Here is a 13,349-nt window from a genome sequence, read left to right on the forward strand (position 1 = left end):
TAGATGGAACTGGAGGGTGTTATGCTGAGTGAAATAGGTCAATCAGAGAAAGACATATATCGTATGATCTCACTGATATGAGGCATTCTTAATCCCAGGAAACAAACTGAGGGTTGCTGGAGTGGTGGGGGGTAGGAGGGATGGGGTGGCTGGGTGATAGGCATTGGGGAGGGTATGTGCTATGGTGAGTGCTGTGAATTGTGTAAGACTGTTTAATCACAGACCTGTACCTCTGAAACAAATAATACATTACATGTTAAAAAAAAAAAGAAGAAGAAGAAGAAGATAGCAGGAGGGGAAGAATGAAGGGGGGAAATCGGAGTGGGAGAGGAACCATGAGAGACTATGGACTCTGAGAAACAAACTGAGGGTTCTTGAGAGGAGGCGGGTAGGGGAATGGGTTAGCCTGGTGATGGGTATTAAAGAGGGCACGTTCTGCATGGAGCACTGGGTGTTATACGCAAACAATGAATCATGGAACAGTACATCAAAATCTAATGATGTTATGTATGGTGATTAAAATAACATAATAATAAAAAAAAGTAACTAGAAATATGTAATGTACTTTCCATAGATTTAGGAATCAAAAAACACCTCCAATAATTTATGGGTCAAAGAATAAATCAAAATCAAAATAAGAATATTTTTGAACTCTACTGTAAGAAAAATGCTACATTTCAAAGCTCATGGAATGTAGCTAAAAGAGTAACCAGAGGAAAATTAATAATCTTAAATGCTTATAAGAGAAAAGAAGAAAGGTTAAGAATTAATGACTTAAGTATTCATCTCAAGACGTTAGGAAAGAAACAGTAAATAAATCCAAAGTAGAAGACAGTAATATAGATCAGGAGTCAGTAAACTTTGGCCTGTTGGTCAAATCTGGCCAGTAGTCTATTTTTGTATGGCCTGAAAACAAAGAATGAGTTTTACGTATTTTAAAGGTCTTGTGTGTGTGTGTGTGTGTGTGTGTGTGTGTGTGTGACAGAGAGAGGGAGGGAGGGTGGGAGGAGTATGTGTAGTGGAGATGAAGAGAGAATAAATATGTGATAGAGACCTTATGTGACTGGCAAAGCCTAGGAATATCCCTCAGATATGAATGGTAAATAATGGCATTTTCAGACCAGCAGAAGTAGAGAATTATTTGCTATCTGACCTGCACATTAAAACAAAACTAAAACCGTATCATAGTAGCATGGAATAATGAGTCTAAATCTGTATGTACCTAATACCATAGCTTCAGTGTATATAAAACAAAAGTTGATAGAATTGAAGGAGACACAGAGAAACCCATGATCACAGGGGAGCCTTTAATACGCCTCTTTCGGTAGCTGGTAGAACAGTAAACAAAAGCTCAGTTAAAGATAGAGAAGATCTGAACAACAAAAATCAACAAAGTTGATATAATTAACATATATAAGGGGCGCCTGGGTGACTCAGTTGGTTAAGCATCCAACGGTTGGTTTCAGCTCAGGTCATGATCTCGGGGTCCTGGGATGGAGCCCAGTGTCGAGCTCTGTGCTCAGCATGGAGTCTGCTTGTCCCTCTCCCTCTGCTCCTCCCCCTGCTCGTGCTCTCTCTCTTACTCTCTCTGTCTCTAAAGTAAATAAGGAAATAAAAATCTTTGAAAAAATTAACACATATAAAACACTATATCTGAGAAGGGCAGAATTCAATTTTTTTTCAAGTTCATAGGGAATATTTTCCAAACTTCATCATATGCTGGTTCATAAAGCAAGTCTCAACAAAATTTAAATGTCTGAAATCATTCATTGTGTAATCTTTGAATATAGAAGAAGTAAGTTTGGAAAAAAAAACACTAAAAAATTCCATTTTTCTTAAACATTAAACAATATACTTCTAAATCGATTGCAAGAGAAATTAGAAAATGTTTTAAATTGGATGATAAAGAATAACCTATCAAAAATTGTAATATTCAGCTAAAACACTGCATAGAGAAACACTTATGGCTTTAGAGATGTGTAGCATTATATATCACACTGCCAAAGAGAACATAATGGCATAAGCTTCCATCTCATGAAGCCAGAAGAAACAGTAGCATACCTAACCCAAAGGAAGAAGATGAAAGAAAAAAAAATAAAGAGCAGAGATTACAGGTTACAGATTACAGAGAAACAGGAAATAAATGTACAGTAAAAAAGCCAGCAGAGGCCAAAATAGATTCTTTGAATAATTACTACAATTTAGAAGTTTCTAGCAACATTATTAATGAAAATAAAAGGAAATTACTAGGTATCAACATTGGAAATGAGAAAGGAGGCATCATCAGAGATCCTGTAGACATCCATGCTGTTTTGGATCTAAAACCATCAAGAGTGGGGTTCAACCCAGATATACTACTGATCCAAGTGAAGCAGCTAATGACACATGAGAAGGTTGGGAAAATTCCTTTGACCATAATATATTATTTTTTCTTTTCAAATTTTTTTCAATTCTAGTTAGTTAATATGTAGTGTACTATTAATTTCAGGAGTAGAAGTTAGTGATTCATCACTTACATATAATATCCAGTGCTCAACACAACAAGTGCCCTCCTTAATACCCATCACCCAACATCAATGACTAAAATGAAAAGACAAATAATATGGAGCAACCAGAACTCTAGACAGAAGAGCAAATTGGTACTTCCACTGAAAATTGTTATAAAGCTTAAACGTGTAAAATCCCATGACCTAGCGATACCACTCCTAGGTACATACCTGAGGAAATATATACATGTGTTCACCAAAAAAATCTGTAAGAATGTTCACAGTAGTACTGTTTGTAATAAGATACTGGAGACAACAAATATTATGGATGAATGTTTGTATCTCCCCCAAAATTCGTATGTTAGAGCCCTAATCCCTAGTAGTATTTGGAGATGGGGCCTCTGAGGAAGTAATGAAGGTTAAAGGAAGTCATAAATTTGTGGCCCTGATCTGAAAGGATTAATGTCCTTATAAGAGACACCAGAGAGCTTGTTCTCTCTGTCTCTGCACATATGTACTGAGGAAAGGTCACATGAGGACACAGCCAGAAGGCAGCTGTCTACAAGCCAGAGAGTCCTCACTGAAAACCGAATTGGCTGGCAGCTTGATCTGAGAATTCTAGAATTGTGAGAAAATAAATTTCTGTTTTTTAAGCCACCTAGTTTCTGGTATTTTGTTATGGCAGCCTGGCCTAAGAAACCAAATGTCCATTAACAATATAATGGATAAATAATTTGAGGTATATGCATATACTGTAATACCAGATAGTGATAGAATAAACTATAATTACTCTTAATAAATTGAATGAATCTCACAGGCTTAATAGTAAGTAAGTGAAAGAATCCAGAACTTTACCCTTTCATGATTCCATTTATATAAAGTTCACATAGAGGCGAAATAAATCTGTGCTGTTAGAAGTCCATTTCCTCGATCTGAATTTCTTGACAGGAGTCCTCATTAGAATGTGTTCTGTTCTGCACTTAACTGTTTTCACACTTTTCCGTATGCGTGTTATGTTTCAATAAGGAGTCAAAAAAAAAAAAAAACGAAGGGGTGTTGAGCCTAGCTCTGGAGACTATCAAAAGAGAGAGAGAGCTGAAAGCCACTGGCACCGGAGAAGACATTTTGAAAGCAAAAGAAAACGTCCAGGGCGTGAGATTCCTGAGAGCTGGTGCTTGCTGGATGAAAGACCCTTGGAAAGCCCCAGTTTGCAAATATTTCCATTCCGCATTATTTTCCCCATGAAATGCAAGAGTGTTTCTGAAATACTGAAGAGGCAGCTTCAATAAACATAACACTATAAAGTCTATAAAAATAAGACTAAGTCATAAAATCAGTAATACATACTGTCGCTAAAATGAAATACTTCAACATCACATTTTTCCTATTTCTACACAGAGTTATTGATAGACTGGTGTCTCATAGATCTAGCCACCACCAATTTTAAAAATAAAAATTTTAAATCATGAAAGTTCTATTTTCTAACCATTCCTTTGACACTTTCCTCACTTTCTTTTTAGTTCTAATATCTGGATTACCAAATGGAATCCCTTTTGGTGCTTTCTTTTTCCTCAGAAACAAATAAAAATGAAAACAGTGACCATACAATAGTGATAATATTTTTTGATTGTATGAGATCTGCTCACTAGATGTATCACATGAGCTTTATTTTTTTTAAAGATTTTATTTATTTATTTGAGAGAGAGAGAGAGCATGAGAAGGGGGAGGGTCAGAGGGAGAAGCAGGCTCCCCGCCGAGCAGGGAGCCCGATGCGGGACTCCATCCCGGGACTCCAGGATCATGACCTGAGCCGAAGGGAGTCGCTTAACCAACTGAGCCACCCAGGCGCCCTCACATGAGCTTTATTGATCACTACATATTATGAGACTATAGGATCAGTTACCACATGTCAGAATGAGGAGGGTTTGATGCAAAGACTGGGGACTGTTGTAATTTGTGGGGCCTCCTTCACTTGGCCTCCTTGTCCGATGTTTCTGCTCAATGCCATCAGCAATATGACTGAGTGACTTTGCTGCTTACTTCATATTTGGCCTCTCAGAGAGCAATCCCTTGGAGATTTTCTCTTTTCTTTGCTCTTTTAAGAAAATCAAGAAATCATGCAATTATTATTTTTTTTCTTTTCAAATTTCTTTCAATTCTAGTTAGTTAATATGTAGTGTACTATTAATTTCAGGAGTAGAATTTAGTGATTCATCGCTTACATATAATACCCAGTGCTCAACACAACAAGTGCCCTCCTTAATACCCATAACCCACTTAGTCCATCCCCGGCTCACCTCCCTCCATCAACCCTCAATTTATTCTCTATCATTAAGTGTCTTTTATGGTTTGCTTCCCTTCTATTTTTTTCCCCTTGCCCTATGTTCATCTGTTTTGATTCTTAAATTCCACATACGAGTGAAATCACATGGTATTTGTCTTTCTCTGACTGACTTATTTCACTCAGCATAATACACTCAAGCTCCATTCACAATCATTGAAAATGCAGGCAAGAAAGAAATCATGCAATTATCTGGAAAATAATTTTTCAGCAGAAAATAGCCTGAGGGAAAAGGTTACAGTTTGCAAGGTTGTAAGCAGAGCTGAGGAGGTGTCCTGGAAAGGCCAGGGTGGGGCGGCACCCAGAGCCAGGTTCTGATGGCTCTGCTATTTTACAGGCTGGGTGCCCACAGGTGAGTGGAGGTGCTTCTCTGAGTCTCCCCTTCCTTACCTGTAAAGTGGAAATCATATGAGCAGCTCATGGGAGATGTGGAGGTCATTAATACCAATACTGTACTTAGCATACTATAGATACTACGCAAATACATGATGGCTATTATTATCAAAAGCACAGTATCGTAGTGCTTACCCCTACCCCATTCTAGATGACCATATCTTTCAGGAGAGCCCAGTAAGAAGGCCTGGTTTCCTCAGAAGATGCAGAAACATGTTGTTTTGGATCTGAAACCATCAAGAGTGGGATTCAACCCAGATATACTACTGATCCAAGTGAAGCGGGTAATGACACATGAGAAGGTTGGGAAAATTCCTTTGACCATAATATATTCTACATGATTTAAGCTCCCATTCTGGAACTTTAAGCATAGGGGAATTGTCAAAATGCAAATAACAACATTGCATCTGTAGTAAGCAGACTTCTAAGGTGACCCTAAGATACCCACCTCCTGGGGAGGGATCCCCTTCCCTTGAGTGTGGGTGGGATGCCACCCCCATGATTAGGTTACATTTCCTGGCAATGTAAGGGGTTTTAATTAGTTGACTTTTCAATTGACCTGAAAGGAAGAGTATTCTGGTGAGCCCGACCTAATCAGATGACGACCTTAAGAAAGGATATGGTGGTCAGAGAGGCAGGAAGTCAGAGACAGGAGAGAGAAGAAAGGAAGAGAGGGGAGGAGCGAGCAAGGCAGAGAAGGGGAGAGGGAGAACAGAGGAGAGAGATCCTCTTGTTGGTCTTGAAGAAGGAACCTGGCATGTTATAAAGAGGGCCATGTAGGAAGCACCTAGGTCTCTACAGCCTTCTCTGTTTGCCAAGAGCTTCCCCTAACAAGAACTATCAAGCAAGCTGGAACCTTAGTTACTCAGCTGCAAAGGTGGGCTCCCGGCAGCCCCAGGCTCCCCTGTGCTGGGAGGAAAAGGAGCAGAATGACCTAGAGAAAGCATGACCTTCTGATCCTGCGGGAGACAGTGACATTGATTTATATGCAAATCCTGAGCCTGTCACAGCAGGCCAGGTGAGGCGCCCTGCCCAGAGGTGGGGGGGACAGACTCTGTAGCTTTTAGAAGCCTTTGGTAGAATTCCATTCTCATCCTCCAGAACCTCTAGAAGATAGATTTCTTCCATTTTTTTTTTCCTGTTCACTTCATGAATCCAATGTAAAGAGCACAATCTCCCCCCAATTATTAAAAGCTTTCCAACATTCTCAGCAACCTGAGGCTTTATATAAAATAGGGAAAGCACCTGATGTTTCAGGGGGTGGGAATGCTACCTGAAAAGGTGCTCATCTTATACAATTTAGATAATGTTCTTGCCCAGATTCTCATTCTTACCTTCCTACATGCCACCATGTTCACTTGCTAGAAAATATGTCATAGGATTGGTCACTGATGTTGCTCCTAGGCCAGGCAGAGGATGCTTTGGAAGCCAGCATGTGTCTTAGATATCTCATTATCCTCAAGAACTTAAAACAAATAGTGATTCAGCCCATGAACTGCTCATCTACCTCAAATGGGGCACACCATGAAGGCATACTGGATGAGCAGGATCTGGCTCATGTCAGATCCCAAGCAGCTTTGCTCTCCTGGGGGAGGAGGGCTGCTCTCCACCTCGTGGTGGGGGCATTCCAGGACCCTGACCCCAGGAGAGGAGCCTCAGGGGTGTAAATTCACCAGCACAGCCAGAAGTTATCTTCCCTCTGGAAGAAATCTTGCACATCTTGAAGTTATCTTTCATCTAGAAGGAATGGCGTATCCCTAGAAGTAATCTTTCTGGGCCCGAGAATTAATGCCATCTTAAATGGGGCATCTTCCCTTCATTCAAATTTCTTCTGGAGAATGTATCACTTTCTAAATCTCACTGTAGCCCACATAGTTAGTCACACTTGGAAGGTAACTGAGTCATGACAAAATTTAGTATCTGGCTAGGGGGATGGAAGCCATGGCTTAGTGGCTTGATTTCAGTTGGCTTCCGGAAGTCAAGACTCTTACGCAGTTGAGAACATTCCTAGGACTGTCAGTCGGATGTGACCACCCTGGGAAGACGACCCAGCTATGATAAATGCCAGTGCTTTCCAGCCTCTGGAGAGCCAAAAATGGCTCGCTGCTATTCTAACATCTCCAGCCAGACCCAGGTTGGGATGCCCACGATTAAGGTGTTCTTCACACAAGTAGTCTGATTGGGAACATGGTACAAAGTTCCTATTTCTAGCTTTGACAGAGCGGTCATTCAATCTCCTCACACAATAACTGCACTTAAGAACAGAAGACAGACACATAAACGTGGGAACTGGCACTGTGAATGGAAAAAAGCCCACAAAACTTGAGTGCCTGCAGAGAAGAAAATGGCAGGTGAACTCTGTCGAGGGAGGCTGGTGGTATTATGGGTGAGGAGCGATTAGTCACTCATTCTGCCTTTTCCAAGCAATGTTCCTGATTCATGCACAATAATGGGACCAATTAACTCGAGCTTTGTAACAGATGGTTACCACACAGTTTAAAATAAGATGTCATTTTGCTCATCACCCACGAAGAAAATAAAACGTGACAAGTCTCCAGGAGCAAGGCGAGCACATCTTGCCCTGAATGTGACCCTGTGATACTTTTTAATATTACTGCCCTTATGGAGAGACCCCCCCCCCCACGGTCACTGATTCCCCTTCTCTGGGTCTTGCCTGTGCTTCTGCAAGTCCCTCCCACGGGACTGCAATGTTTTTCTCTGGGTCTGTCTCCCTAGCGTTTCTGTCCGGCTCCAGACCCCTTCATCCACCCAGTATTCAAGACAGAGTGGAACTGTGTTGGGGCTATGGTGGGAGCTTGCTATGAAAGCTCACCTCCTCCCCAGGGATTTCTTCTCACACTGCTAACTCCCACATCTATATCCTTAACCCAGGCCTCTCCTGACCTCCAGACTCTCATGTTCAACTGGACAGCGATGTCACAAGTCTCACCAGGATCTCTGACCTAGTCTGCCCCTCCTGGCCCGTCCATCGTCCCCAAATCTGCCCCTCCCCCAGGGGTCTGCATCTCCCCATGGCACTGTCATCTACCCGCATGCTAAGGAAGGGCAACATTCTTGGGGTCATGCTTGACTCAGCTCTTTCTGCCATGGCCCGCATCCAGTACATCAGCAAGTCCCATGGGTCCACCTTCAAAGCAGATCCTGCTTCAGTATCTAGCTTCTTCTCGTGACTTCCACTGCTACCCCCAGGGCGCTGGCTACCCCTCCTCCCCTGAACTAAAGCAGCTACCTCCTCCTTGCTCTTCCTGCTTCTTCTCTTGCCCCCTTAGACTCCATTCTCAACAGAGCACCAGAACGCATCAAATGTGAATCTAAACATGTCACTCCCCTGTTCAAATCCTCGTGGGACTGCACCTCCGACCTACAGTTAGTCCCCAGGGCTTACAATGGTTCCCTGGGCCCCTGGCTACCATTCTCTTGCCTTCCTTTCCAATTCCTCCAACCCCTGTTCCATCTGCTCCCATGCCTGGCCTTCCTTACATAGTGTGCAAGCCTTTGAGGCCAAGCCCCTCCTGCTGGGAACACCAGAGCCAGATGTCTCCATCCCTCCCTCCTCCCTGCCCTCCAGAGAGCCTGCCTTAGTCTCCCTCCCTTCTCCTCGTACCTCCCTACCTTGCTTCTTACCCCTTCCACAACGGTCCTCACCGCCTCACTTCACGTATATGGTCTCCCTTTTATCGTCTTTCTTCCCTACTAGAATTTAGTCTCTGCAAGTGCAGGAATTTCACCTGTGTGGTTTAGAGTCATGGCTCCAGCACCTGCAATGGGCTGTTTCATGGGAGCACAGGGTTGTGTTGGGTGAACTGGTCTCGGTTTGACAGCTCTCACATATCTCTGACTCAAAATGTAAAAAAGTGAGGCTCAAGAAGGCCAAGTAACGTGGCCAAGTTCTCCCACCTGACCTGGGACTTGGCCATGTTGGGCTGACTCGGAAGCCTTTGGAACATCTGCACATCCCGCCACTTCCCTGGCAGATCTGCTTCAATCTGACTATCCTTCCATGGAGCCAAGACTCAACACCACAAGTCAAGGGGGTTCCTAAATATTTTTTGACATCTGTATTTCAATTTCTCAGGTATGCAGTAACTACTATATTACACAGACATGCCTCTGCCCTTTGGGTTCACAGACTTGCTGAAGCATCACACACCATCTTGCCCACAGTGGTGGGCTTCTGGACAAGGTACCAGTGCTTACTCCTCAGGCCTAGAGACCCATGATCTTGGAGTCTTCTTACAGATAAGTGAAGCAACATAACCTGATGGAGAAATTTATGGTTTCTTGTATTTTCCATGGCAGGTAATCATTAAAGAATGAAAGGCATTTTTCCTTCCTCTCTCAGGTCAGTGCTTATATGTACTGAAGACGTGTCCTTTTGTTGCTTGTAAGACTGTCATGGGGTGGGAGGGAGTAGGTTGTACCCTGCAGGGATTTAAGGCCTGGGAGAATGGCACTGTGGGTTCTGTGGGAGGTGAGGACTGGCACCCCACTCAATACAGAGGCCCCTCAAATAGATGGGCTGCCCCATGCCTTACCAGGCACTGAGAGAGTAGAGCCAAGCCCCTGTGGTGGACCAGGGGCAAAACTGAATGAAGGTTAATTTATTCCCAATTTTCTGGACCACACAAACTCCGGTTCCTGTAGAGTCCCAAGGGCAGGGAAAGCACCCCCACCCCGAGACGCTGTGACAGAGATGGTATTTCCTTCCCAAGACAGCTAGAATTATGCCTTGAGCAAGTGGAATTTTTGGACATCTATCTCTGTCTCCCATGTATATAGTATATGTGCAACACATGTACATCAACAGCTTACCCACAACTGTCCTGAGCATTAAATTACAAGGAGGAATTTGCACTTTATACCTGGCAATACTGAGCAGCTTTCTCAAATCACTGTCTCATGGTAGAGCTCCATCTTCCCCATGGACATTAACAGTGGTGCCTGAACAACAGGAGCACAGCCTGGGTGGGAGAGAATAAGTCTGCCTCCTAGTGGGCCATACTCATCACCCAGATGGGGTGGGGGACCATCTGGGGCTCACCTGACATGAGCCAGGGTCCTCACCAGAATTTGGGCACAGAATGGGCCTGAAGGATGATCTAGTCTACACCCCTGCTTGGAAGGTGAAGAAAGAAGTCAAAAGAGAATTCATATGGATGGCAGGCTGGGGTCAATTCTATGCTAAGGAAATGAACACATTTATTCTTTATGCCTACATTGTTTTTCAGTTCCTCATTTCCCTGTGCTAGGCAGAGCCCTGATGTTCAGGCTCTCGCTGCTCCAGGGGCATTTTCCCAAAGCGGAGGGTGGGGGGGTGGGGGTGGGCAGCCAACCAGCCTCCCCAAGGCTTTCTGCAGCATGGATGGGGTGCCTTCCCAGTGCTGGGTGGGGATCCCTGCTGCCCGTTCTCTCCATCCTCTTGGCATGTGACAGAAACAGTGTTGAATTTAGCGTCTTCGCTCGGTAAGTTTGGGTTCTTAAAAGGTGCTTTCCAAGGCAGGATGGTTGGAGTACAATAGTACCCTTTTAAAATACGAATCCAGAAGGTAAGATGTAAGTGATAAAAATGAGTATGTAACGTATGGAAGAAATAACAGAAAAGACATTACAAAGAAGTAAAGGATTTTGCTAAACATGGCAGGGTCGAAGGAGGGAGCTCTCACGGTACCAGAGGGGTGCGTGCGCCCTTTACCAGGACCCCACCTTCAAAGGAAGCAGCCACCATTCCTGGCGCTACCAGCCATTGTCAGGACCTAAGGTTATAAAGTCCCAGCCGGGTAGCAGTCGAGAGAAATTAGCTCATGAAATGCTTTTTTCTTTCTTAACCTATACCAATTCCCGCTTCTGTGTGAAGAGTGAACCCTTTGTTTAAAATCTCGTATTCGTATCTGAATTATTCACATTATTATCATTCATATCTGAATTATTCACATAGAAGCATCTTTAAAAGAGCCAGCCACCATAGCGAGTGGTTTAGGATTATTGCTAATCCAGGTGAATTGTTTTGTGACTGTTGATTAGTCAGTGACCGTGAGATAAGACAGAGCAGGGCTGTGGGTGTCAGTATTTGGGCTGCTTTTGACAGCTTTGTAGCAGCTGAGGAAACAAGTCATCTGCAGTCACAACATCACATTCAATGAGTTACTGGGAGTGCGGACCCTGTTCTCAAACCAAGCATGCCATGGGTGAGGCTCCCCTGAGTCCTGTGGCTGAGACCAGTCACCAGGATGCCCAGCACAAATAAGGCCCCACTAACCACCATCCCTTCCTTTGTCTATGTGAATTCTGTGCTTTCCTTCTTGGAGTAGGTGGATGAAGATGTTTCCTGGATTGTTCTACAAGAAATGGGAGGAAGCCAAGTATACACGGAAGCTTGGATCTGGTGAAAACACCCAAGTGTCAACTTTCTGGATGCTTCCCATTTGCCCTGAAGATCTGTGCTCTCTCTACTGTGCACCCACAAGGCAACCTGTACGGACCCAAGTAATGGGCTCTCTGCTCTCTGCCCTTCTGCTGGTGAGAGGCACTGGTCAGAGCCTGGATGGTGGAGGAAGAAGGTGGTTAGAATATTTATTTTTTCAGAATCTTTTCTCCTAGAAGGCACACCTTCTATAAGTAGCTTTCTCCATCAGCTACTCTCATTGTTTGCCTCTTTGCCACCAGAATTGGTAGGAAATGACTGGTCCTTCTGCCAATGTTAAGATCGTACCAACTACAGATCCTTCTCTTCAGTCTTCTGCAACATTCCAAAGGCTTGGGCATTTTCAACTGTGTCTTGGTGAAGAGCTGAGATAAGCCTGATTCCCTGACAGAGCAGAACTAGTTGACTGAAGGCCTGAACACACCCTCTCTTCACCATGCTCAGTCAGAGGCTCCCCTTCCTGTTCCCCTGGGAGGTGCCACACGGGAGCACCCCCAGGTGCCAGGCCTTTGAAGGGCATAGAAGTCTTCTGGATGCATGTCCAAGAAGCCCCTGAACATGTGATTTTGCAAAGATATATAATGAAAACGGTTATGAGTAAGATAGGATATTTGCTCTGTCTCAGGAAGAACCTACATCTGCTTTAGACATTTGTTTTGAACTAATTATTTTGTCCTGAGGAACTCCAAAGAAGACAAGTCTGGCTTGCTCCCCAATCTCTTCCTCATTGGGATGTCAGAAGACACGCCAAGAAAAACGGGGAGAGTGAAGTCAGGGTTTGTGTCTCTTCAACCTGGAGGCTGGGAAGGCTGGGAGGGCAGGAGATGAGAGCCACACAAGGCAGGTGCCACTTCATACTCAAATAGTTTCACCGGGCCGCCACCTGTCTTCCCATCTTTGCAGGAAAGCAGAAGCTCGGGAAGGTTACTAACTTGCTTATGTCCACAGGAAGTGACAGTCTCCTATTTTTCTCAAAGCCCATGGTCTTGCCTTTCATTCGACACCCACGGGAGAGTTAGATGGAAACAGGAGAAAAGTAAGGCAAAACCACAGAGTCCTCTATAGAGGGGGCCGGCCTAGGCAGGTCGGGTCTGGGAACAAAGGGAAAACTCAAGAGTTCTCAGCACCACACAGTCATCCATCCCTACTGGCCCGCTCTGGGCTGGAGCAAAGCTTGTCTGCTGAGCAGGGGGTCTGCTTCAAGTACCTAGAGTCTGAATTGAAAACACTTGAGTCAGACAACATGCCTCTCCCTTGCTCCCTAATCTAAGTCAGGCCAACCTCACTTGCTCCCTGAGCCCAGGCAACATGGGCCTGCCGGGGGCCAGCCACTCACCTGCCTGCTCCAAAGCCACCATGGTCGCCTGCTCAATCAAGTCCCGTTCGATGAAGCTCCTGAAGTCTTCGCTGTACACGCTCAGATCTGGCAGCTGGAATGTGTAGATGGGCATCTCCAGGGGGAACTGCTCATTGTTGCACTCACTCGCCACGTGGGACCGGGCCAGGGAGACGATTGCCGAGCTGGCGTGGGAAATCCCCCGGGAGAGTCGCTTTTCTGCTGGGGGGTGGAGGGGGAGAGGACAACCACAGGAACTGAGTGGGGTGGGCGTGTGGCTGTGCGAGCATGCATGCGCACACACACGTGCATGCACAAATATGCTCCCACACGTGTCCGCACGCACACACA

At 44.5% G+C, this 13,349-nt stretch overlaps 1 protein-coding gene across 1 annotated transcript in view; it reads right to left on the minus strand.

The window, feature by feature from the left end:
* OTUD7A (OTU deubiquitinase 7A) overlaps positions 1-13,349 on the minus strand; it is a 382,314-nt gene that overhangs the window by 80,411 nt on the left and 288,554 nt on the right. Inside the window, exon 6 of the mRNA XM_073882548.1 lies at positions 12,999-13,217. Coding sequence (XP_073738649.1) covers positions 12,999-13,217 — 219 coding nt within the window. The remainder of the gene's footprint in view (positions 1-12,998; positions 13,218-13,349) is intronic.

This window comes from Callorhinus ursinus, unplaced genomic scaffold (genome assembly GCF_003265705.2).
Source record: "Callorhinus ursinus isolate GAN/ISIS: 27379988/994484 unplaced genomic scaffold, GSC_fseal_2.0 scaffold47, whole genome shotgun sequence".
NCBI lineage: Eukaryota > Metazoa > Chordata > Mammalia > Carnivora > Otariidae > Callorhinus > Callorhinus ursinus.